At 56.9% G+C, this 24,801-nt stretch overlaps 1 protein-coding gene across 5 annotated transcripts; it reads left to right on the forward strand.

Moving 5' to 3' along the window:
* The first annotated feature begins 215 nt into the window (after window positions 1–215).
* On the forward strand, window positions 216–24,394 carry LOC138683492 (alpha-actinin-4-like). Of its 5 annotated transcripts, none has more exons than XM_069775381.1 (22): window positions 216–466; window positions 10,170–10,284; window positions 10,594–10,713; window positions 13,276–13,362; window positions 13,475–13,562; window positions 13,792–13,870; window positions 14,035–14,116; window positions 15,041–15,126; window positions 17,324–17,416; window positions 17,532–17,762; window positions 18,140–18,287; window positions 18,713–18,863; window positions 19,565–19,673; window positions 19,788–19,928; window positions 20,159–20,341; window positions 20,636–20,770; window positions 21,135–21,314; window positions 21,640–21,786; window positions 22,178–22,258; window positions 22,555–22,620; window positions 22,960–23,118; window positions 23,199–24,394. In XM_069775381.1, the coding sequence occupies exons 1-22, from the start codon at window positions 326–328 to the stop codon at window positions 23,355–23,357; spliced, it is 2,781 nt and encodes a 926-aa protein (XP_069631482.1). In that variant the 5' UTR covers window positions 216–325; the 3' UTR covers window positions 23,358–24,394. The 5 variants fall into 5 exon arrangements, with proteins under 5 accessions (XP_069631482.1, XP_069631481.1, XP_069631486.1 ...); XM_069775380.1 differs by lacking the exon at window positions 15,041–15,126 and adding an exon at window positions 14,467–14,552 and having other exon boundaries at window positions 220–466; XM_069775383.1 differs by lacking the exon at window positions 22,555–22,620 and having other exon boundaries at window positions 221–466.
* The last annotated feature ends 407 nt before the right edge of the window (window positions 24,395–24,801 follow it).

Here is a 24,801-nt window from a genome sequence, read left to right on the forward strand (position 1 = left end):
CATTGAATATTAATGAGGGTGTCGGCCCTTATGGGTGTGGCTGCTGAAGGCGAGTGGTGTCTGCATCATGAATATTAATGAGTTGTCCGCCCACTCGCACGTATTCAGGCGGGGCCTGGAGGTGCGGTGGGCGTGCCAGGAGGGCGTGGCGTGGAACCCAGGTGGGTGTCTCCCATGGAGGGCGGGGGCGAGCGGCGCATGCGCGCGCAGCGGTGGGCGTGCTGCCCCGGGCGTGGCGAGCGGCGCATGCGCAGTGGCGGCGGGGCGGGCGGCCGAGGGGAGCAGAGCCGGTCGGCGCGGCAGGAGCGGAGCGATCGCAACCGCCATGGTGGATTACCACAGCGCTGGGCAGCCCTACCCCTACGGCGGCAATGGGCTTGGCCCCAACGGCGATTATATGGCCCAGGAGGACGACTGGGACCGCGACCTCCTCCTCGATCCCGCCTGGGAGAAGCAGCAGCGCAAGGTGGGCCCTGGGGGGGGCTCCTGAGGCGTAAGGGCAGGGGAAGGCTGAGGGGACCCCTAATGGGTTAGGGACTGGGGTGGGGGGGTCTGAGGGGAATCCTGTGAGGGATTAGCGACTGGGGGGGGGCTGAAGGGGCTCCTGAGGGGTCAGGGACTTGGGGGGGGGGGGGGGCGCTGAGGGGATCCCTGAAGGGTCAGGACCTGGGGGGGGCGGGCTGTGGGACCAGATGAGGGGTCATGGAGGGGGTCTTTGAGGTGAAGCAGGTGCTAAGGGGAGCCCCTGAGGAGGGGGTGGTGGGCCTGGAAATTGGGGTGGGGGAGGCCCTGGAGGGGCCCTTCCCGGGGGGGGTGGGGGGGCAGGAGCTGGGGAGGGGGCAGATGCTGTGGCCTGGGTGTCGCAGACCCTGTGGTAGGAAATAAGGGTGCTGGGGGGCTCTGAGAGGGGGGGAGCCATAGGGGAAAGACAGGGGGGGCTGTGGAGAAGGAGGGGGTGATAGGGACAGGGGATGCTCGGGGGGAGCAACCCCAAGGGGATACCTGGGGGTGCTGGGGAGGGGTGATGGGGTCCTGGGGCCTGAGGGATGGGAGGCACTGGGGGTGTGTGGAGCTGGGCAAGGGGGAAGAGCTTTGGGGGACCCCGGGGCACTGCACTTTGGGGGACTGGCACAGACAGCCCAGCTCTGAGGGTCTCTCCGGGGTGGTACCACCCTGGGGCGAGGTTCCCATGCCGGGGGGGGCTGCAGAATAAAAACAGCCTTCCCCCGCAGCTGGCTTTGGAAAATCCTATGTCCCCCTCTCCGGAGGGCAGCTTTGGCTGGAGTGTGGGCCGGGGGGGGGGCAGCCAGAGGAGCGAGACGCAGCCAGAGCCTGGGTGTAAAAGCGTCCGGAGGGAAGGATCTGCTCCCTGGGACAGGAATGGGGAAATAAGGGAAAGGATAAAAGGGCACTGGGGGAGAGGTGGCGGGGAGGGACAGGTCGAAAGGCACCGTGGGGAGAGGGTGACGCTCCCGGCACACTCAGTGCCTCGCCACGGGTCTTGGTGAGAGGCTGGGGGCGTCCATCTGTGCCACACCCCAACGCTGGGACCCTCCGGTTCCTTGTGGCGTTGCAAAGCCTGCTCACCATGGCATAGCCAGGACCTGTCCCTCCAGCAAGCACCGGGAGTTCTGACCTGCCACCACCTTTCTCCTGGTTAATAATTGGAAACCATTTGTGGGAAGGCAACAAGGTGGCCATCTGCTATTTTTGTTTAATTGTCTTAATTGCAGGTTATTTAGGAGGGAGCAGGGTTTGCGGAGGGGGTTTCGGACCCAGTGGGCAGAGGAGGAGCTGGCTGAGGGGGGATGCAGCCGCCCGAAGAGCAGAGCCCCCCCCCCCCTTCCCTGGGTCTGGGAGGAGTGGCGTGGGTTGCCACACCAGTATGGACACCTGTATAAACTCAGTGAACGCTGGGTTTCTGTTGCCATAGTTACACTGGGTTTAAAAAAAAAATAATCATAGCTAAATGGCATAATTTTTGGCAAAGGAAGCGCGTGCCAGGCCTCTTCCTCCCTGGAGCGGTGTTTTGGTCAGCCCTGACCTGCCGCTTCCCAGCAAGTCTGGGGCCGTAACATATGTTTTTTTGCTGTCAACCTCAGTTTTTAGGAACTTTTGGGTCTGTTGGTGCTAAATGTCCAAGTTTCCCCACAGTGAGGCTGGATGCTGGGGCTGAGCTGCTGCTGGGTTTCCCAGCCCTGCCTTGCCGCAGGTTCACATGGAGAAGGAGACACAATATTTAAAGAGGCTTTTGGCTGACGTGTGGCTCGGTAGAACCGTTGTGGAGCTGTTTAGTCTCGAGAGGAGTGAGGCTGAGAGGGTGAATCGTGTCGTGGCTCGCAGCCCAAGCTGCCAAGCGCGGGTGAGCCGGCACGCTGGCGGATGGATGAGGTTTGTGAGCCAGCGGTTATAAATTCCAGCTGGTTCAAAGGCAAGGCCTTGTTAGCTTTGGGTGAAGAGCTGGCTAATTAGCAGGCTGCAAACCCCCCCCCCCCCCCCCGCCCCCCGATTCGGCACCCAGCCTATCGGAAGTGTTTCCCGGGTCGTTCCCCAGGTCTGGCCATCCCCCTCTCCATCCTCCCCTTCTCCATCCGCAGCCAGTGGTGAGTTTGCCTCTGCAGTGGTTCTTCATCTTCTCCTCCTCCTCGGGCGAGGGGACAGGCACTGGTGCGCTGCCCAGAGTGGAAAGCTGCTGGCTACTCCAGGAATTCAGGGATCCGGCTCCCCTGTACATCCCTGCTCCCCTGAAGGCAAGGATGAGGCTCAAAGTCAGCCCTGATCCTTGCAGGAGGAATAGATGGTATTGGAAACGGTTCCTCTGTGGGTGTCGGAAGGACCAGTGCGCTCGTCTTCAACTTAATTATTTTTTGGAGCGGTTTTGTGTCTTTTTGATCTTGAGGGAAGCTGCCGACGTGACAAATGTCTCACTCGGCCGGGGCTGACTTTAGAGAGGGAAAGAGGCAGCAAGCTTCAAACCTCAGATCCCTTAAACATCTGCTTCGCTGAAATGGAAACGACCAAGGCCTCATCCCGTCCCTCGTGGGGGGGAAGGCAGCCAGGATGGAAGGACAGGGACGTTCCTGCTTGGAGTGTGCTGGTGCGGAGCCATCCCAATGGCTGCAGTTTTGCTGCTGGTATGTGTCCAGTCCCTGGGGTTTCTCCTCTGGAATCTCAGCTATGTGGCTGGAACAGCAGGGCACGATCTCCCAGTGTCCCTCCTTCCCAGCGTCCCTCCTTCCCGGCATTGGCAAACACGCCGGAAAAAAAAGGGAAATTACTGCAAGCGCGTGGCCTTAAATAGACGTGCGTGCTCCCGGCTTCCTCCCGCTTCCGACACTGGCGGTACTGGAAAAATAACTCGGGGAAAACACAATGTCCTTGAGGGCCCACAGGGTGATAATGAGCCTCCGGGGTGATAACGAACCCACGGAGCAGTAATGAGCATGGTCTGGGAGATGCTCATCCCACAGAGTGAACGCCTGCTTCTCACAGCGTCATCTCGTGCGCTGGAGTCATTAATTGCACTCACTGCTGGCTCATCAGATTCGAGCTGCCCTGTGCTGCTTAACCACCTCAGCGTGTTAATGAGGCTGGGCTCATGGCTGGGGCTGGTGTCTTGATCATGGCAGGGATGAACAGCAAGGACCAGCGGACAGAGTCGCTTGTGGCTCAAGGGGTTTAATGCCAAGCGGTGGGGGCTTCACCTTGCCTCCCCCAAGAGCACGGATGTGATGGAGGAGTGGCTGCTTCTCCGCTGCCTGGCTGGATTCTTGGTTTCTCTCCAAAAACAAAACATCCGGCCCCGAGAGCCCTACGCCTCCTTGGAAAACATTGTTGGCATCCTCGACTCCCTCCAGCTCGTGCGCAGCGGCTTTCGGGCTTGTGCCTGGAGCGGGATTCACCTTTAAACCCTCCTTTGGAGGAAAATGCTCTCTGCATCCCTGCTTTCCTCACCCTCAGCCTGTCGCTGGTGTTTTCCTGGCATTGGAGATGGCTTTTCCAGAGCGTGGAAAAACCCCTGCGTTGCATTCACTCCCATTTTTTTTTCCACAGGAGAGCTTGTACGTAAAAACCCCATGGTGATTCCTGGTGCGATGGTATAAAGATTCTCGTCCCGATGGCTGGGGTCGGGTGCGTTTTTCTCCTGCACTTAAGCCCCTTTCAGGCTTCCTGGCTCTCTTTTTTAAAAATAATCTGCCTACGTAATCCCACTGAGGCAATTTTTCAATCCCAAATTGGATCCTTGACAGCAGATTACTTACCTGGTCGTGGTGGTGGTGGCACATTAATGCCTGTTTAATGACGCAGACCTGCCGGGCAGGAGCCCCGGTTACGCAAAGAGCTGGGGAAGTGCTCTGGCAGAGCTTTCCACGGTGCCCAAACATGACAGCTCTTCTGAACGAGGAGGACTGATGACTGGGGATTGGGAAAGAAGGATTTGGGGACCCCACGCTCCTCCTGGGAGCTGCTCTGGCACTGCCAGGACGAGGGGTGCCAGTTGGTGGTATAAACAAGTGGTAATTCATCCATCTGGCCATTTGGCTTGGTAATACCTCTGCTTTTCTCTGGGTTTTTTGGGAGTTTGGGGTTTTTTTTGTTTGGTGTTTTTTTTTTTTTTCTGTTGGCATGTTTGCAGCCTATGCTTGAGCCTCTCCTCCCACCTCAGGCAGGGTAGCAACAGCGCCTGGTTTTAGGGGAGGAAACCGGTGGATACAGCAAAGCCAGACCTGGCCACGCTGGAGAGGACAAAGAAATTCCCTGTCATTTCCCATGATCTAATGAGCCAAACTCTTCCAGGAGCTCATGTTTAGCCCTAGAAATGCACTGCTGGAAAAACCTCCTGTAAAGCTCGTATGTGCCAAATATCTGGACGTGCCAAACTCCTAGCTGAGGCGGGCCGGAGTTGCTGCATGGCAGGCAATGCCCGGCTCAAGGAAAGGTGTGCTGGCTCTTGGCATGGAGCTCCTCATCCTCGTAGGAATGCGGGTACACCTACTGGCCCTGACTCACCTGAGCCCTTATCTCCCCTAAAAACAGAAGCACTGAAGCCGACAGCATCGCCCTGGCTCGGACCGAGCCCTGGAGCAAGAGGAATTTTGCCTCTTTACTCCCACCCAGACCCTCAAAATCTGGCTGCAGCATGCTGGACCCTGGTGAGGGTTTGCCGTGGGGGGCCATGCCTCCCCCGGCTGCTTCCTGCCACTGTCCTCCTCCAAGTTAGCTGCTTTCTCCCCAAACAGTTGAGCCGAGAGCCTAATAAGGGAAAAGAATGAGGAGAATCTCTGTGGTCCAGCCTCCCCCCGGCCTGTCCGGTAGCAGCAAATTAGGTAAAAAAAACCAAACAAACAAAAAAAACCAAAACAACAAAAAAAACCACAAACCAAAAAAAAAACAACAACCCACAACGAGGGAAATGATGAGCGACTGGAAATGCCCGGCAAGTCAGGAGTGGACCTGGGCTGTGCTGAGCTGGTAGCTACCCACGCGTCCTGGTGTTTTGGGATGCTACGGTGGCATCACTGCCTTGAAAGGCAAAGCTTGGCAGTGGTCACCAGGCCTGGCCGGTAATGAAGCCCTACTAACAAAGGCATGACTGAGGATGGGATATGTTGCTCCTCAGCATCCCTTTTCTCCCTGTCCAGACAGAAATCCTCATTTCTCCTGATTTTTTGTAATTTTTTTTTCCCCTCTGCTTGAGCTCTGGAGCCGCTGCTCCTCAAAGGAAAAGCAGTTTCAGAGTCAAGCTGAGCCACTAGCAACCATGATTAGCGATCCTGCTAGTTGCCAGCCAAGGCTGGGCTAATACAGATGGGTCCCTCAGCCACCTTCCTAATGCATTGGGAAATGCCTCCCTGTTTCTTCTCTAGACCTTTGTTTAGTCTCCGCAACATCTTAAGAGCAGGCCGATAACCTAGAGTGCAGGAACGATTTCCTGCCCTAACGAGCTTCCCATTGGTGGCCCTAAGGAAGGGGAGATAGTGTGGCCGAAGCAGTGGCTCTGCCCCAGTATGTTGGGCTCTGCTGGACCCCCTGTTGTCCACCCAAGCCCTCGGTGGGCTCCCTCGGGGATTTGCCGCCACTTTCCATGCATGTGGCTGTGTTCAGGCTGGTAATGCATGCTCCCGGGCTGGATGGGGTTTTTTGCTTAAAACCCTGGAAATGAGACCAAAAGCACCCAGCTGCTTGCAAGGGGTCTTGTTGCAACCCGCTCTGGAGGAACTGGTAGCATTATTGGGCTTGTCGCTCCACAGTTGCCTCGATCAAGGTTGCTCTCGCCAGGGAAAGTGCTCGTGGGTGAGAAGAAACTGTCTTAAAAATTTAAAAAAAGCTATTCCAGTAGATTTCTAAATAAAGATGCTTTTTTTTTTTTTTTTTTTTTTTTTTTTTTTTTTAGGACAGATTATTGTTGGCGGTGACCTAATGGAAAAATACTGATAGGGTTCTGCCCATAAATTTCCCCAAGTAAACAAACGCTCAGCCCTGTGCCATGGCCTCTGAGGACAGCAGAGAGTATTTCGGTCAGGTTTTCAAGTCGGTCTAAAGTCCATGTTGGTGTTTGCCTTAAAAGGAAGGAAGGTTGCAAAAATCCTTCAGGATCGTTTCTGTCTGAGCCAGGCAGAGCCGATGCCACCTGCTGCACTTGTGGGTGACAGGTGAAAAATAAAAACCCCCTCCCCGGCAAGCAGCTTCCCATAGGCAGTCCCCAGCCCAGCGTCTTGCTGGCAGGGCTGGTGACCAGCACTGCCGTGGCTTTTCGAAGCCGAGTTTGGCTTGTATGGAAGGATGTGCTCAAATGAACCCCTCTCCCCACCAAAAGCCCCCCCAAATTCGGCAGGGGGAAGGTGAGGCAGGTTTCACCGGGTGCGCTCCTCCCCCTGTTTTCTCAAGGTTTCCAGGTGTTGCGTAAAATTGGAGGAAAATGGATCTTCCTTCCCCGAGGTGTGCTGGAGTCGGGTTTTCAGTGGGGTTGAGGGGAGGTCTCCCCCTGCCAAGGGGGGTTTGGCTCGGGCTCGGCACCCGGGGAAGGTGCAGGGCCACCTATTCCTCCCCAACAAAGGTGGCTTTGATACAATGCCTGGAAAGCATTTCTCCAGTGCCTCCATGGGAAGGAAATTCCAGAAGCATGTGTGGAATCTCCTTTTTTAGTAACTTTTATTCGTAACACATTGCTGCGGGAAAGCTGCTCTTTGCCTGCCAGCCGGTCCTTAAGCTGGCTTCGTTAGGCTTGGCTCATCTCATCCAGCTCGGCTTGGCTCCATCCCGAGGCTGCCCAATACAGTGAGACATGCTCACCTGAACCGGTTTTTGGGGTCAATTTGATGGGGTTTAGCTAACGGGCTCCGAGCACCTCAGTGCCATCCTGCTTAGGGGGTAGAAGCTTCAGCTCCAGGGGTGCAGGTCGCCCCAGCTGGGAGAGGGGGACCCGGGGGGGGAGAGCAAGGGTTCAGCCTGGCAAATAGCCCCCAGCTCAGTGCTGTGGCTGCCCGGTAGCTGTCGGAAAAGAAATTCATGGGACTTGGAAGAGATCCGTCATCTTTTGAGGAAATGAGCTTCTGGGGAGGTTTTGGGAGAGCTCGAAGGCTTTTTATTGCTTTCTGCGACTATTTTAAACTCCTTGGCTGTTTCCATAGCGTTTTGGAAACAAGGACAAGCTTTCGGCGCTGCCACAGAGAGGGGGGAACCTCAGCCGGGGCTGCAGACAAGCCTGGGGGCTGCAGCACGTCAGCTCAGCACGCCAGGTGGCTTCAAAAAGCACTGGGGAGGCCATGTGCCAAAAGGCAACCGTCACCATGGCCGGCTGTGACAGCTCCTTGGCCGGCAGCAGCAGCCTGATGTATCACACAGCAGCTCGGCCCTGGTGCCGCACGGTTTACTATTTTTACGCAGAGCAGCATCCTTGCAAAACCGGAGCCGTACAAGCAAGCGCCTCAACGGGGCTGAATCATTCCAAATATAAAGTGGAAAAATTCCTTCAGAGGTGGAGTTTTATTCCTGTTTTTATGCTTCGTTTTTTTTGTTGTTTGTTTTTTTTTTAGCAGCTGCATACGGGTGGGTTTTGCCACGCTGGGCGTGATTCAGCTCTTGACTCGCCTTTTCCACGTGCCAGGGCTTGCTTCGCAGCTGGTCTCTCCATTGAGTTTCCCCCAGCTGGCATTGCGGCACGCTCCGGGCAAGCTCGCCTTGTTCAGCGACAACACCCGGGCACGCCTGGCAGAGGCATGCAGCGGTGTATGATGACTGTCATTGCTGAGCGGTTGTTCAGGGATGTCTGATGGGCGTGAGGTCCTGATAAGCAGCCCGGGAACACCAGCTGCAGATTTACCTCTCTTGCCCTTATACGGACATCTCCGCTCTCCTTGCTGCTGGGATGCTGAGGTAGCCACACCGCCAGCCCCAGGGCAAGTCATGGAGGCGACCTAGCACGTGTGAAATCCCAGCAGAGGAAAGGTGACTTTTTCCCAGCCGCTGAGCTGCCTGGCATGCTCTCAGTGCCATGGGGCTGCTCCTCTGTGGCACAGGTGAGCTTGTCCAGGCTGTCCCAGTCTCTCTGCCAGGACATGGGCTGCAAAAACAGCTTTAACAAACAGAGCCGCTGCGTTTCCCCCCTGAAGGTGACCCTGCTTTCCTGTTTAAGGTCAATCCTAGCGTATTTGTATTTCTGACACCACGAAGCCGGCATCCGGCTCTGGTGAGAAGCGGGCATGGATCCTGCGGCGTTCAGCTAGGTGGATATGGCACTGTGGCGGCCGGACGGTGTTTCTTCTCCTAAAATCCTGCCCTAAAAGCAGATATTGGGGTGGAGCGAGCCCTGCTCCTCAAACTGCCGGCTCCGGGGGTCTCGGTGCAGGATGGGCTCAGAGTCACCTCTGGATTTGGTTCCCAGCCTGGTCTGCGTTTAACCGAAACCCGGCTTAGCACGATCCTGACCCCCTTGCAGCCGACAGTGCTGCTCCTGAGCCCGGGGGAAACACTTCCCCCTGGTCCTGGTGGGATGAATGGCTTGTTAAAAGCTGTCACTGCAGCATTCCCTGGCCGTGAGCTCACCGCAGCCCACGAGCAGGCCTTGAACAATGCTCCCCGTTCACCAGGCAGCAAGGAGACGGCGGAGGGAGGGGGGGGACCTGGGTCCATGGATGGACCAACAGGACCATCCGAAACCGAACCGTGGCCAGTGGGTTCACAACAGTCTTGGATTGCAGACAGAAGGAGCAGGAGTGATTGCGATTTCACAGCGTAAACTTTGCTGCTTGGTTGACGGTGGTTTATTTTCCCCCCATGGAGCCGAGGTGCCGGCATCTATAAGCGCCAATCCAGAGCCTGAGCCTCCAGCTTTTTTGCAATAAAAGCTGTGATTTCAGGCCGTAATTCGGCAGCACTAACGGCTCCGGGTGGAGCAACAGGAAATACCTGCTTTGTGCGTTATTACCTAGGGCTGGGGTCCGCAGGGGAACCCCGGCTGCAAACTGGGAGCCGGCAGCACCTTTAATGTACATGAATGCCCGATTCCCCTTTGAGAAATAACGCCCTGCTCCTGGGGGAGACTGAGATGCATCCCAAAGCCTTGGCGCAGGAATATGCGTTGTTTGCAGTTCGTCGTCTTGACCTTCGCCAGCCTCTGCCAGCAAATATTTGCTGCTGAGCACCTAAGGAGGGGGACAAAGTGGAAAAACCTCTCCCCTTGCTGGCAGAGGCGTTACTGCAACCCCCCCCCCGGCTCCTGGAGTGTGGGTGGGCAGGGCTGTCTGCCTGTTTTGCAGGCAGCTGCCAGCCAGGACATCCTTCCTCCTGCTTGCTTGGCAGAGTCTGGCAGCTTTCACGGGGCAAATCCCCCCATGGGTCTCCAGTGTCCTTGCAGCGAGCAACCCGCCGGAAAGAAAGCAGAGCCGGGGATCCGCCAGTGCCGCGGGGTGGCTTTTGTTCCCAGCAGGGTCCCCGTTTCCCTGTTTATTCTGCAAAATAACACACAAACCCTTAGTCCTGGAGTTTGACAACAGCACGGGGGAGAGGTGGGCTTGGGGCGAGGGGTTGGAGATGGGGACAAGCGGTGCCAGGCTGGGGGGACACAGTGAGTATGGCCCCTGAAAAGGGGGAGTTGGTGCATCAATTCACAGCAAGGTGTGGTTTCTCTGGTCCCCGGCCTGACTGTCCTTCCTGCCTTGTCCTCGCAGACATTCACAGCTTGGTGCAACTCCCACCTGCGGAAGGCTGGCACGCAGATAGAGAACATCGACGAGGATTTCCGCGACGGCCTCAAGCTCATGCTGCTTCTGGAGGTGATTTCAGGTCAGTCCCCCCCACTCCGTATTTTTGCCAGGCAGGATGCGTTGGTGTGACCTCCCATCCCTCCTATCTGTCATCGTCGATGTCCCCTGTACCTGTACTATTCATAGTGTGCAGAAGAGTCCCTGCAAGGTTTATAAAGTGGCATTTGAGGATGGTGGTGGGTTTGTTGGTTTTTTTAAATGTGCCAATATACCTCAAAGCAAGTCTTTTGTCCTGTGGCCTCACCTCTAAACACTCGTCCTCCTCCCATGTTCTTTCACTGTTAACCTTAAACAAAAAGCTTTAGTCCCGCTGGCTTCTCCTTTCCAGGGGAACGATTGCCAAAACCAGAGCGGGGAAAAATGAGAGTGCATAAAATCAACAACGTGAACAAAGCCCTCGATTTCATCGCCAGTAAAGGCGTCAAGCTGGTCTCTATAGGAGCTGAAGGTGAGTCTGGACCTCCGGCACGTCTCAGTGGCCCAATCCAGGCCACGGCGGGTAGCGGGAAAACTTGCCAGCCGGCACCAGCACCGGCTCCTCTGTGTCACCATGACCCGCGGTCTCTGCCCACTGGCCCGCAGCATGACACTGCGAGCTGTTGCGGGGACCCGACGCTGGCACCTGAACGATGTGCTGGCAACTCCTGCCTGTGATTTGCCTGACTTTACGGCAGCGGGCGCAGTGGGAGCTGGTATTTTGAAGGCAGTATTACACACCCCGGGTGGCGGGTGAGTCATGGCGCTGGGCGGCATACCTGGATCATTGGCATGGGTTTATCGCTGCGGCCGCAGACTGGTCCGCAGTTGAGTCAGCTGGGAGGTGTTGCCAGTCTCTCTGCCGCAGGGGAGTCTGTGCACGCCGTCCAGGAAGTGCCAGGCAAGTGCCACTCACTGCGTTGGAGCTCAGAGGTTAAAGGTGGTGCAGGCTCCTTCTCCAAGGTCGCTGCTATTTTGGGGAGGCTGTTGCACAATGCGGTTTTGCTGGACTCATCAGAAAAAAGTGGCTCCTTCCTGCGCCCCAAGCCTGGACGAAGTGAGGCTTGCTAGGCAAAGCGTGAACTCCCCCCTCTCCTGCGGCAAGCTCCGGACAGGCTGCAGGAGAGTCCCAAGGTGTTTTGGTTGATTTTCAGCCTGAGGGCAGGGAGGTTTGATGATCAGTTGAAGGCTCGGCTTCCTCCAGGGCCCATCTCATGGGTACCTGCTGCTGCCTTGACTAATTGCCATCGGTGATCGGGTCAAAAAAAAAAACCTCTAGAAAAGTCAAATATTTGCAGCTGCGTTGTTCCAAGTCATTCTGCCTGCTGTTCCCTTTGAGCCTTGCCCAGTGTTCGTACTGGCAGGAAAAGCATTATGGTTTAAAAAACAAAATTCCTCCCATTAGATGAGGATCTCTGATTTTCCTCAGTCGTGGGGTTCTCCAGGGCCAGGCCAGCTCCTGACTCTGCCCCAGCTGTGTCGATTTGGTCCATCCCTACGAAAATCAACCTGGGCAAACGGAGCAGAAAAAAACCTTTGCTTCAGCTTTTCTCTGGTTGCACATGAAGCAGAGCGTGTCCTTTGTCTTGGGGAACGGGCTCGGTGTCGCCTTTGCACCAAACACGTGGACGTCGAAGGGTTCATGTTGCAAACGCTGGCTTGATGTGGGAGAGGATGCGGTGCCGTTGCGGTCCTGCAAGCTGGGAGCCTGCTGCTAAAGAGAAGCGGGTTAAACGCTGGATTTAATTCCCTCCCTCCCTTGCTCTGAGGTCTCTGTGCTCCTCCCTGGGGCTGGGGGAGAGGATTTCCCAGTCTGCACAGCAGCCGGGACCGCTTGCCTTGGGATTTACTCGCCGCTGACAAAGCCCAAGGGCTGGCCCAGAGCTTTGGGGTGGTTTTTGCAGGGGACAGGGTCCCGTTTGGCAGCGGCTCACCTTGCAGAGCCAGTTTTTGAATAGGCTGGAAGACCGCGGCTCGCTCCGAGGTTACATCTTTGAAGTCTTGTCGGCTGGCATCGCTTGCCTGCTGGGGAAGACTGCCTGTTCCCAAAACTGGTGCGTGTTCCGACTGGTGCCGCATTAAAATACAAGATGCGAGGGCGTGGTGGCGGTTACAACAGCCGTTTATCCACCAAAGTCTCCCATGTGTCAGCTGAACGGTCACTGCAGGCAACTGCTCCTTGAGTATCTTGACTTAATCCCTCAACCTCCCCCCAAAACAAGCACTTGGGTTGCTCAAGAGATGAGAAATGTCACATCTGCTTGTTCAAGGAGATACCTTCCAGCCTCCCCAGCCAGGGGTGAGCCGGAGCTTCTCAGGAACCATGGTTCGGTTCTCCTCAGTGGTTGAATGAGCTGTCCCATCAGCTTGGGATGCGGTGGACTGCGGCAGGTCGCCGTCCAGACCTGCTGAAGATGCAACCGGCACAAGGTCTGGCAGAGACGGAGCTGGGCATTAACACCACCATTGTGAAACTGGGTTTGCAAACACTTATTTTGGAGGATGCTTGCTCCGGTTCTGGACTTATTTGGTCACGAAAGACACGGGGCAAGGATCCGATGTGTTGTGGGTGAAGAGCGAGCTGCGTGCTACAGGATCATCGCGTAGCTTCCGATGTACCAGACGAACGCGCACAGCGAAATCAAAGTGTGGGGTGGGTTGGGTGGCAAGCCCAAATCTGGGCTCCAGGGTGCTGTTCCGGCAGCTCCTGCCTGTTTCTCCGTACCTGAAGGCAAAGCGGGGAGGGGAAGAAGTTGCTGTCTGCCTGCCGTTGGCATTTGCTGGCATCCCGTTCTGAAGATCTGACGAGCTCCTGGCCTGTCCTTGCGAGCTGCGAAGCAATCGGTGTCTCTCTGGATGTGCTGGAGGGGCAGTCCTAGTGTGGGGCTTCGCAATGAGGTGCCAGAGAGCCACAGACCTTCCCCACTGGCTCCCTGCTCCCGCATCTCTTGGAGTTACTCTGTAGATGGGAAGGGACATTGGCCACCTCTGGCCGCGGGGAGCTGAATGTCTGTTTTTAACCTTTGGCTTTCAGAGATCGTCGATGGCAACGCGAAGATGACGCTGGGCATGATCTGGACCATTATCCTCAGATTTGCCATTCAGGACATCTCAGTGGAAGGTAAGGGGCAGAGATACATGCACCATAGGCGGCATCACACACCGAATCCGCTCTCCGAATCTGCTGGCAAGGCTGCTCCGGCTGGTTCGTGAGCTGCCATGTCCCTTTGCAGAGACCTCGGCAAAGGAGGGCTTGCTACTGTGGTGTCAGAGGAAGACAGCTCCCTACAAGAACGTCAATGTGCAGAACTTCCACATCAGGTAACCCTCCTTGATGGCCGCCTTGGCTCCGAGATCCGCTCCTTATCCAGGCTGCCTTTCCTGGAGAGGTTTTCCAGGATCAGAGGAAGATGCACAATTCATCTTGGCCCTTCTACTGTAAATTAGTGAACCGAGGAGGGGTGGACAAGAGGGATGTCGGGGGACCCGTGTGTGTGAATTTAAGCCCTGTGCTGGCACAGGGATCTCACTCTCCCCTCCTCTCTTGCAGCTGGAAGGATGGTCTTGCTTTTAATGCCTTGATCCACAGACACAGACCGGAGCTCATCGAATACGACAAACTCAGAAAGGTAAAACTCGGTGGTAGTGCAGTCTCTGCTGCTTTTCTCAACTGAAAACTGAGCTTTGAGCTGGCAGAGAAGCATGGCTGTCCGTCCACCCGTCTGTTTAACTGCCTCAGCAAGGCATCTGGGCTCCCTGCAGCCCTCTTCATTAGCTCATCTCCTCTCTCTAGGATGACCCCGTGACGAATCTGAACAACGCCTTTGAAGTGGCAGAGAAGTACCTGGACATCCCCAAGATGCTGGATGCAGAGGGTAAGCTCTCCGGGTGCTTTGAGCTGTAACGTGCTGCCGAAGGGTGACGTTGTCCACGTGCCATAAACATCCGGGTCCTTGATGGAAGATCCACTCCTTCGGGCACCAAGGAAGCATGCCGGCGGCCAGCCTCGCTTGGAGCAGGGGAGGGGGGTGGTTTAACATCAGGGGACCGTATTTAACACACTCTTCTGCCCATACAGGTATATTTATCTGGCTTTTAAGCGCTGCTTGTTTGTGGATTCCAGCCTAAAGAGGAGCTGGCTCCTAGGCACAGCGTGGAGAGGGAGCCTGGCTTGTGCCATAGGTGGTGAACGTCCCCCCTCAGTCTAACCCTTGTTCACTTGCAGACATTGTCAACACAGCTCGCCCCGATGAGAAAGCCATCATGACCTATGTGTCGAGCTTCTACCATGCCTTTTCTGGGGCTCAGAAGGTACCGGAGGCGGCTGTGTCCATCTTGCTGTAACATTTCCAACTGCAGCATCCTACACTCATGTGACTTCTCTTTCAGATGGCCGTTTTGTTTCTTGTTGATTTGGGAACCAGACCTCAGCTCGTTCACATGGGTTTAAAAAGCCACTCGGCTTCCCCAAATCTGTCTGTAATGCGATGCTAGCACAGCTGGGCCAAGGGGCTGGCAGAGCACCAGCCCGGCACTAACCTGGGGCAGAAAGGAGCTTCCTGAAGCTGCCTGATGAGTCTTGGGAGCTCAGATACATCTCAAAATGAAGCCTCAGCACTTTGCAAGAGGCTGAGCTATTAAGCAGGGGAAGCACAGTGGCAAAAATAACCCCGTCAGCCAGCTCTGGTTTGGATCCCAGGTCCCAGCAAGCGCTTGTTCCCCTCTGCCGCATGCCTGAGGGAGGTTGAAGATTGCCATGCTGCTTCTTCACCCTCTCTCCTCCCTTTCTCTCTGCGCAGATATTGTAGGCACTCTCAGGCCCGATGAGAAGGCCATCATGACATATGTTTCCTGCTTCTACCACGCTTTCTCGGGTGCTCAGAAGGTGAGCTTTGCCAGGTGGAGCTGCATGCTTGGGTCAAGCTGCTACTAACATCGGACCTTCAGTCTCCTGAGGGTTGTTGCACTGCTGCACGGCTTCTGGAAACATAAAAATGGGGCTGGCTTTAGCTCCGCTTCACTCGGGAAAAGGGCAAAGCATAAGCTCCTGTCTGGGAGGAGAGCTGGGCCGGCTCCTGCGCTGGAGAAGTCTTTCCAGGCTTAGTGTAGCTGGGCTTTTGTCACCGTACGGGGCAGGAGGTAACCTGGGTAAACCGAGAAGAGCCCGAGTCCTGGTTTGCACTGCGACCCGGGTTTCTGATGCATCTCTTCAGCACAATCCGGGCTTGCGAGAGCTTGAGGCAATGTCTTAAATCAGCTTTACCCAAGGGCTTGGGGAGGGGGGGCTGGTGTTCCCTCCAGCCCAGTCTGAGACCTTCGTTAGGGAAACTCGTTAGACCGGTGCTCAGAGCCAGGCATGAAATCCATCATCCTGTCAGGGTGCTGCCTGTCACCGTGGGGTGCCTGGGGAGGACTCCTGACCTACCTCCCCACTCAGCACCATCACTCAGCTGCCCTTTCCTTTCCTTCCTTCCTAAACACCTCATGTTAGACCCAAAGGGGGGTGGCTCGCAGCGTGGCGGGTGCGTTTTGAGACATCGCTGTTTCGGGTGGATCAGCAATTACTATTTTGTGCTAATCGGAGGGATTTGGGAAGCGAGTGAGCCTTTCAGATGGCTGGTGGCTGAGAAAGCTGTTGGCATGCGAAGAGCTGGGGCTGAGCCTCAGCTTGTGTAGGAGCAATCCAGGTCTTGGTCCGCACAACTGAATTGTGGTCAGAGCCCCCCCGAGCGTGGCCGGCACCGAGCTCTCGAGGATGGCTGCCCCACAGCATAGGCTGTCGCTGCTGCCCACAGCTTTGGGAAGCTGCTGCCCCCAAAGGGGGTAAACCCAAAAGGCAGAGACCCTGTCTCTGCATGGCTCCACCGCCAACAGCTGCTCTGCAGGCGCTGGCATCACAGGTTTTACACCAGCTGGAGGTCCTGCACAGCTGTGGGATGGTTAATGAAGGTTGGGGTTAACTTACTGGCTGCATGAACCCCCCTGCAGCAGCAGCCTGCATCTGGAGGGCTGCAAATCCCAACCTGGCTGGTGGTTTTTATTCTTGCTGGTCCGCTCCTGGCCGGCATGCCCTCCTCATCAGCTGGCCTCGATTAGCTGCAGGAACATGTGCTGTTTTCTTCTGCACTGTGCTGGGAGGCGGCAGCGCCTGGCTTCAGTGGGGAGCATGGCTAATGTGGTTAAGCCACACCCAGGGCAGCAGGAGGAGCAGCCCGGCACTGTATCCCGTCTCCCTCCTGCCTTTTCCTTGGGTTTCGGACTTCTGATGCCTAGCTTTTCTCTTTATTTATTTTTACTTTTCCCCTGTGGCGACTTGTTTTTCCTCTTCCCCATCCTTCTGTAGACCCTCTCCACTATTTCTGTTGATGTCTGGCTTTCAACTCCTCTTCTTGGACTCTTTCTGTGCTGCCTACCAAGGTACTCGATCCCCCAGGCTTATCTTTTCTGCCTCCTCCTCACCCTCCCACCCAGTGTAGAGAGGATCTGCCTTCATGGAAGAGCAGAAGACCGAAGGATGGTGCTTAGAGATGGGTAACAAAAAAAAAAAAAAAAAAAGAGGAGCAGCCTGGGTGTGATGGGCTTTTCTCCCGCTCTGTGGAAAGCAGTGCCAGACCCTTGGTAGGGCAGTGCGCCTCCGGATAGAGAGCAGGGAAGGAAAAACACTGGGGCAGCGTGGGTCTCGCTCGTGATAGTGGCACACTCGGCGTGGCCACGGGCTTTGAGGCTCCGGCACTCGAAACTCAAGTTTGCCTTGTCCGTGAAGCCGTTAGTAAGGTTTGACCTGTGATGCTCGTGTGGAGGTAGCAATGCTGGAGCTGCACTGGAAGTTGCCCATGATGGTCTTGGGGAGCTTGGCTTTCCGCAGCCTCAAAGCCAGGCTGCGTCTCCCCTGCACGGTGCTCAGAGATCCTCTGCACCCAGCCGGGCTGCCGGAGGGGGATGCTCTGCAGCTCCCAAATCCCCCAGGCCGATCGGAGCGCTGCTCCGGCAGAACGGGTCCGGTTGGGATGGGGATGTGCGGGTTGGGGCACCGCAGCCTTCTGCAGCTCTGAATCCCTCCTCGTGCTGCTCTTCCCCTCCAGGCTGAGACTGCGGCAAACCGCATTTGCAAAGTGCTGGCCGTCAACCAGGAGAACGAGCACCTGATGGAAGATTACGAGAAACTCGCTTCTGACGTAAGCCACCCGGCTGCCCCATCACCGGCGGGGTTGGAGGGACCTGTGCCCCCTAAAACTGGCCTCCCTCTGCTGTTCTCCACCCCTGCCCATCAAATCCCATTCCCCCCCACAGCTGCTGGAGTGGATCAAGCGTACCATCCCTTGGCTGGAGGACCGCAGCCCGCAGAAGACCATACAGGAGATGCAGCAGAAGCTGGAAGACTTCCGTGACTACCGGCGCATCCACAAGCCCCCCAAAGTGCAGGAGAAATGCCAGCTGGAGATCAACTTCAACACCCTGCAGACGAAGCTCCGGCTGAGCAACAGGCCTGCTTTCATGCCCTCCGAGGGGAAGATGGTCTTGGTGAGCAGCTCCTGGAGCATCCTGCGCTGGCGGGGGGAGTAGAGCTGGGAGACTCAGGGGTGATGAGGTGGGGGGGGGGGTCCACCTGTTCTGAATGCTGCAGTTGAGAGCGTGGAAGCTGGAGCTGCTCTCCTATGCTCCCAGAGGGGTTTTGGGGATGGATTCCTCTTCAGCTTCTCCCAAAACCCGCGCTGATGTAAGATGGGGCTCCCAAAGTGGTCAGAACAGCTTCGGAGGGGCATGCGCCTCTGCTGCCATCGCCGTGGGGAGGAGGGGACCCCGCTGCCGGCGGTGGTGACGATGAGGAGGTGGGGGAAGAATGGTCATACCCACCCTGACAGACCCCTGAGCCCGAGGCCCCTCTGCCTTGTCCCCAGGACATCAATAACGGCTGGCAGCACTTGGAACAAGCCGAGAAGGGCTACGAGGAATGGCTGCTGAACGAGATCAGGCGGCTGGAGCGGCTCGACCACCTGGCCGAGAAGTTCAGGCAGAAGGCGTCCATCCACGAGGCCTGGACCGAAGGTAGCGGGTTGGGGGGGCACTTTTCGGGGGGGGGGGGGACGGGGAGGTTTTGCGTCCATCGCAGGCAGGTCACCCTGAGAGTGACAAAGCCCTTGGAAAGCACCTTGACCCTTTTAAAATCCACAAGCCACCCCACTCCTCTGGGAGCAGGAGGGACCGTGCATGCTGTGGACCACAGCAGCAGGGCCAACATGGTGGCAAGCTGCTGGTGTGAGCGATCAGGGTCCCTGTCCCCTGCCCCTGCTCTAAGAGCAGCATGTCTCAGAGATGCTCTTTGTTATTTCAGGGTTTATGGATACATATCAGCTTGGGCAGGGGGGGAAAGCTGTTTGGGGTCCGCCTCAGTGCCTCTCCCAGCGCATTCGGAGGGGGACAAAGTGTCAGCCCCACTGGGGAGGTGACAGCCCTCACTCCTCTGTCCTTAGGCAAGGAGGCCATGCTGAAGCAGAAGGACTATGAAACTGCCACCCTGTCAGACATCAAAGCCCTCATCAGGAAGCACGAAGCCTTTGAGAGTGACCTGGCGGCACACCAGGACCGCGTGGAGCAGATTGCAGCAATCGCACAGGAACTCAAGTATGTCTCCACACCCTCAGGGACCCCAGGACGCCCTGAGCTTTGGCCCTTTTTTCCCCTGCTCTCTGCAAAACCTTTCATACCGGGGGTCTTGTGGCAAAACCCGGACTGCGTCTCACCTCCGAGCACCACGCCGGTGGCTGCCTCTGCACAGTGCCCCTATTGTTCTGCCTGTCCCTTCCCCCTCCTGTTTTCTCCACTGCTAGAATACGGTTATTGTAAAGCAGCCCAGCTCTTTTTTTTTTTTCTTTTCCCCAGTCAGATAAACTTGCACACAATTAGTACACTGAAAGCCAAAGGCAGGGCCAAGCCATGAATGGAGCCCTTATTCCAGTGGCCCAAGTCACCGACAACCGGGAAACGGGGACACACGGCTGGGGAGCATGGAAAATGCCACAGCAAGGAGCGAGGCAGAGGCTGAGGAGCCGCAGTGGCTCAGGCAGGAGCTGGTCTTGTGCATGCTGGGCTTTTAATGAGCCCTGGCATTGCCAGAGCTCACCCTGCTCACCGCCTCGGCGGGAGCTCCGAAAGCCGCTGGAAGGGCCACTCGTAGCTGAGTGTGTCCCTGCATCGGGATGTGGCCGGCCATGATGTGGGGGGGCTTAGCCCGTCCCGAAGTGGCTCTCGTGGTCCCTTCCAGCCCCAAACTCTGCGCCCCCCCCCATCTCCTCACCCTGCTGCGTTTCTTCCCCCTGCTAAAGTGAGCTGGATTACTACGACTCACCCAGCGTGAACGCTCGGTGCCAGAAGATCTGCGACCAGTGGGATGTTCTGGGCTCCTTGACCCACAGCAGGAGAGAGGCTCTTGAGGTAAGCGCATCCCGTCTCCTTGCTGGCTCCCTGCCCCGGATGGGGACGGAGGGGACAAGGCCACCATGGTGGGAGGGGTTTCTTCCGCTCCTAACTCCTCCTGGCCATGTGCAGAAAACAGAGAAGCAGCTGGAAATGATCGACGAGCTACACCTGGAGTACGCAAAGAGGGCGGCCCCATTCAACAACTGGATGGAGAGTGCCATGGAAGACCTTCAGGACATGTTCATCGTCCACACCATCGAGGAGATCGAGGTAGGAGGCCATGGGAGGAGAGGTGCGAAGGCTCTGTAGCCTTCAGCTTTCTGCAGAGACATTTGCCTCCTGTTTTGAGATGGCTGCTTGGCCATTTCTCGTGCGAGCTCTGGAGTCTGCAAGATCCAGGGAGCTTCTCTTGGGGGAAAGGATGAGCTAGTATAAAATCACTCTCACAGCGGCTCCCCAAACCTGGCCCCAGGCTCTAACCCGGATCCCATCTCCCGCAGGGACTCATTGCTGCTCACGACCAGTTCAAGTCCACCCTGCCCGACGCCGACAAGGAGCGCGAGGCCATCCTGGGCATCCAGAGGGAAGCACAGCGGATCGCGGACTTCAACAGCATCAAGCTCTCTGGGAACAACCCCTACACCTCTGTCACCCCGCAGATTATCAACTCCAAGTGGGAACGGGTAAGTGCCTCCTCCAGCATCAGCACCATGTGTAGCCAAAGCGCCAGCAAGGCTGTCTGTTGGTATGCCAGCAAATAATAATGAAGGCTGTGAGGCTGTAGCTCCTGCTCCCTCCGCAGCCGGATGCTCCACAAGCTCCTTCCCCTTGTGCCTGGAGTACCGTGGGTTTTCATGGCTGTGCCTTTCTGTAGCTGCCTTTCTGAAATACCTCAATCCCCACAGCCCTGGCAAAGGTTTGTCCCTGCTGCCACGTGCGCCCACGGCTCTTCCAGCACCGTCCCCTTCTCCTCGCAGGTCCAACAGCTGGTGCCGAAGAGGGACCATGCCTTGCTTGACGAGCAGAGCAAGCAGCAATCCAACGAGCATTTACGTCGGCAGTTCGCCAGCCAGGCCAACATCGTGGGGCCCTGGATCCAGACCAAGATGGAGGTGAGGGCTTGGCCGGCGCTGGAGGGGTGGCTGGCAGCGGTTATGCCGGGGGCTGGTGGGCTCCGCTGGAGCTGGAGTGCCATCTGCCGTCCAGATGTCTGGGGAAGGCAGAGCTGCAGCCCTGGAACCTCCCTTCAGAGCAAGAGCTGCCCCGTGTCTGCGTTGCCCCAGCTCCAAAAAAGGACGGAAAGTGATGAATCCGTTGATAAGATCAGCCCGGTGCACCCCGAGGCTCATGCTTAGGCTTGCTAGCAGCTGTCAGCCCCCCACGTCAGCCATGGATGGATGGGTTGGTTCGGAGCTTGTGGCATTGCTCCTGGCATGCCCGATCCTGACCCGGCCCTGCTGGGGTTGTTTTCCCCAGGAGATCGGGCGTATCTCCATCGAGATGAATGGCACGCTGGAGGACCAGCTCAACCACCTCAAGCAATATGAGCAGAGCATCGTGGACTACAAACCCAACATCGACCTGCTGGAGCAGCAGCACCAGCTCATTCAGGAGGCGCTGATCTTCGACAACAAGCACACCAACTACACCATGGAGGTGGGTGACCTTCGCCCACCCAGGCTTGAGGATGGTGAAGGGAGAGCTTTGAGCCTTCCTTGTAGAGCTGAGCCAGGCTTCAGCTCTCTCCCCCTGATGCGCCCGGAGGGTTCAGTGACACCCAAAGGTGCCCTCTCCCTTCTAGTTGGAGCCTTGCAAAGCCTGGGCTTGAGTCGGGGTGCTGGGGTGGCACCAGTAGCTGCTTCCCATCCAGTGACTCCTGCTTCCCTGACCGCAAGAGTCACCATCAAATGGTGGCACGCCTCAACTCGACAAGCTGGATTGTCCCTTCCCCAAGACCCTCACCTCTCCTCTTGCCCTCCAGCACATCCGCGTGGGCTGGGAGCAGCTCCTCACCACCATCGCCCGCACCATCAACGAGGTGGAGAACCAAATCCTCACCCGTGACGCCAAGGGCATCAGCCAGGAGCAGATGCAGGAGTTCAGGGCTTCCTTCAACCACTTCGACAAGGTACCGGGGCACCTCGAGCGTGCCAGGGCGGTGCTGTTGAAACCTGCCTTTGCGTCTCAGCTGTCAGCTTCCCCTCGGGGTGGGGGGTGCAGAGGGAGCTGATGCGCTCGCCCTCGTCATGTCCCCCCACACACAAAGCTGCCGCTGCTCTTTCAGAGGAGCAAGACCCATGGGATTATTTTCTCCCCCGGTGCCAGGATGCAGCCCCGGGATGTGGTGGGGGTGGCAGAGCCCTGCTTTCAGCCTCCTCTATGCAGCAAAGCCAGCGTGCCTTCCACTAACGGCGTGTCTTTCCCCCCTCCTGCCGCCCCCCCCGGTGCATGTCTCCGGCCCCCCGTTCCCCCCCTTGCCCTCGACGGCCGGCATGGCTTCCCCCCATGCTGCGGTGCAGGACCACGGCGGTGCCCTGGGACCGGAAGAGTTCAAAGCCTGCCTCATCAGCTTGGGATACGACGTGGAGAATGACCGACAGGTACCCAGCCTCACCGCCCCGTGGCTGCAGACGCCATTAACCTCTCTCCTTTCTCTCTTCCTCCCCATCCCGTGGTCTTCCTCCCCTTCCACACTCCTCCGCCTGCATCCGTGCTGGATTTCCCCCTGCGACCTCCCTCCCCTGTCGACTACTGAAACGCCTCCTTTAACTGAATCTCTGCCTCTCTCTCCTCCCTTCCTCCCTGCCCTCCTGGGTTTTCCTTCCTCTTCCTCTCTGTCTCTGCCCTCTGCGGCCGTCTCTCTCTCCTCTTCTTCCTCTTCACCCTCTCGGAGTAGAAGTGCACAGGAAGCATGGACACCGATGACTTCCGAGCTCTCCTTATCTCCACGGGATACAGCCTGGTACGCTATCTGCTATTTCCCCCCCTTTTTTTCCCCACTTTTTTCCCTTTCTGATCTTCTTTTCATCGCCTGTGAACCTCCAGGGCTGGCGCTCACTGCAGGGTGGGTGAGAGAGGGCTGGGGGCAGGAGGGGACAGTGCCGAAAGCCAGGAACGACACCAGACACTTTGTTTGTGACATGGCGATCCCTGACGACTCGGGAGATTCCCTTCCTGTGCGGCTGTAGATGGCAGAGGGGTCTCACAGTGGGCTCGAGCCAAGTCCGGCAGCCATCTCCGAACATCAGAGAGCCCGGCAAAGGTCCAGTGTGCCCTCTCACCACGGTCCCCCTCCCACTAGGGTGATGCTGAATTCAACCGGATAATGAGTGTCGTCGATCCCAACAACAGCGGGATCGTCACCTTCCAAGCTTTCATCGACTTCATGTCCCGGGAGACCACTGACACGGACACGGCTGACCAAGTCATTGCCTCCTTCAAAGTCCTGGCCGGGGACAAGGTGAGGCATGGTGGGGTGGCTGGCGATGGGGATTGTGCCCGCAGTCTGTGGATGCTCATCTCTCCCCCCCCCCACCCCAGAACTACATCACTGCTGAGGAGCTGCTGCGAGAGCTGCCCCCTGACCAGGCAGAGTACTGCATCGCCCGCATGGCTCCTTACCAGGGCCCCGACACCGTCCCCGGAGCCCTGGACTACAAGTCCTTCTCCACGGCACTCTACGGCGAGAGCGACCTCTGAGCCTGGCCGCCACGGCGGCAGCGGCACCGGTGGCACCAAGCGCTGGCGCTTCCTGGCAGGAGCCAAGCCCCCGTTTGTTTTTTTTCCGTGCTCTGCATCCACACACACACCGACACCAGCTGTTCCCTCTGTCTGCGGGGTCTCCCCAGGGAGGGGATCACAGAAAAAGCCACAGCCGCCCCACCATCCGGTTATTGTGTATTATACTGACCACATACCTATGCAGTGATTTATTTTGGGGTTTGTTGTTTTGGTTTTTTGTTTGGTTGGGTTTTTTTTCACTTTGCTCTGCAGGGAGGGTGGGCTGCAAGCTGGCAGGGAAGGGGGGGTTCTCACCTTTTAGTCACTTTGGGTTTCTTGGCAGGGGAGCGGGGAGCCTTGGCAGCTCTGGCTCAGATTTTTTTTTTTTTAATATAAACCCCTTCTATTTTTTCAACTGATGGAACAGGACAGCCGCCGGCATGTTCAAAGGGAGCCCCCTCCTCCTGCCCTGCCTCTGCCCTCTTTAATTTATGCCTCTCCATAGCAGAAAATCTGAACAGGGTCTTTGCGGAACTGGCATTGGCCCCTCTGCTCCAGCTCGGGGGGGGGAGTCTCGCCCCAGCGCAGCCCCCTCCCCAGCACATCCCTCCAACCTTGGAGCAGGTTTTTCTGAGGACCAAAAACCTAAAAAAAAAAAAGAAAAAAAGAAAAAAAAAAAAGCCTGATCTTTTAAAATTTAAATGAAAGCCAGAAGGTTCCTATTTACTTTATTAACTTACGGATTTATTATATAAATATATATTCACCTAGCAGCATATATTACTGGTTTTCTTTGTCATGTAATTAAAATATTGCTGATAACTGTTAATGATGGAGACTGTACCCTTCCTCACTGCTGTCATCCCTCCTGTCCTGGGCCGGGGGAGCACAGGGCCCCCCCCCCATGGCTGGGACCCCCCCCCGGGGCCACCACCGGCTTCACCCACCTCTGCTCCAGTCTGTTTGGAGGATCCTGGGGCACAGGACAATAAAAGGTGTCAGATTTTTAAGGGCAATGAGATGCATCTTTCTCCTTCTGGGTGGCTCTTCCAGGGGGGAGTATGAGGCAGGGGCTGTCCAGCCCCAAAATCCCAGGAATTTGGCTCAAAAGCCCTTAGGAAGCAGAACCCTCCTGGGAAGGTTTCTGTCCTGGTTTATTTTGCAGATTATGGCTGGGATGGAGCAAAAAGCCCTGGCCAGCAGGTCTGGAGGGGTGGGAGCTGCTGCCACATCCTGGCTCTGCCCCATAACTGCTAGGAGTTCCGGCCCCACAGCCAGCTGCCCTCGGGGCAGGTGCTGGGGCAGCTCATGGTCACCATCATCCCGTGTCCCCCCCTGCAAGGAGCGGCTGTCATGGGGATGGGACTGTGGGGCTGAGATGGGGACAGCGCCCTAGGGATGGGGACAGGACCGTGGGGTCAGG

Source organism: Haliaeetus albicilla, chromosome W (genome assembly GCF_947461875.1).
Source record: "Haliaeetus albicilla chromosome W, bHalAlb1.1, whole genome shotgun sequence".
NCBI classification, from domain to species: Eukaryota; Metazoa; Chordata; class Aves; order Accipitriformes; family Accipitridae; genus Haliaeetus; species Haliaeetus albicilla.

Bases quoted from the DNA above. Each gene is read 5' to 3' on its own strand.
- LOC138683492 (XM_069775381.1), top strand. From the start codon at position 326: ATGGTGGATTACCACAGCGCTGGGCAGCCCTACCCCTACGGCGGCAAT. The intron at 13,363-13,474 runs GTAAGGGGCAGA...GTCCCTTTGCAG, and splicing joins TCAGGACATCTCAGTGGAAG to AGACCTCGGCAAAGGAGGGC. The intron at 19,929-20,158 runs GTAGGAGGCCAT...CATCTCCCGCAG, and splicing joins ACACCATCGAGGAGATCGAG to GGACTCATTGCTGCTCACGA.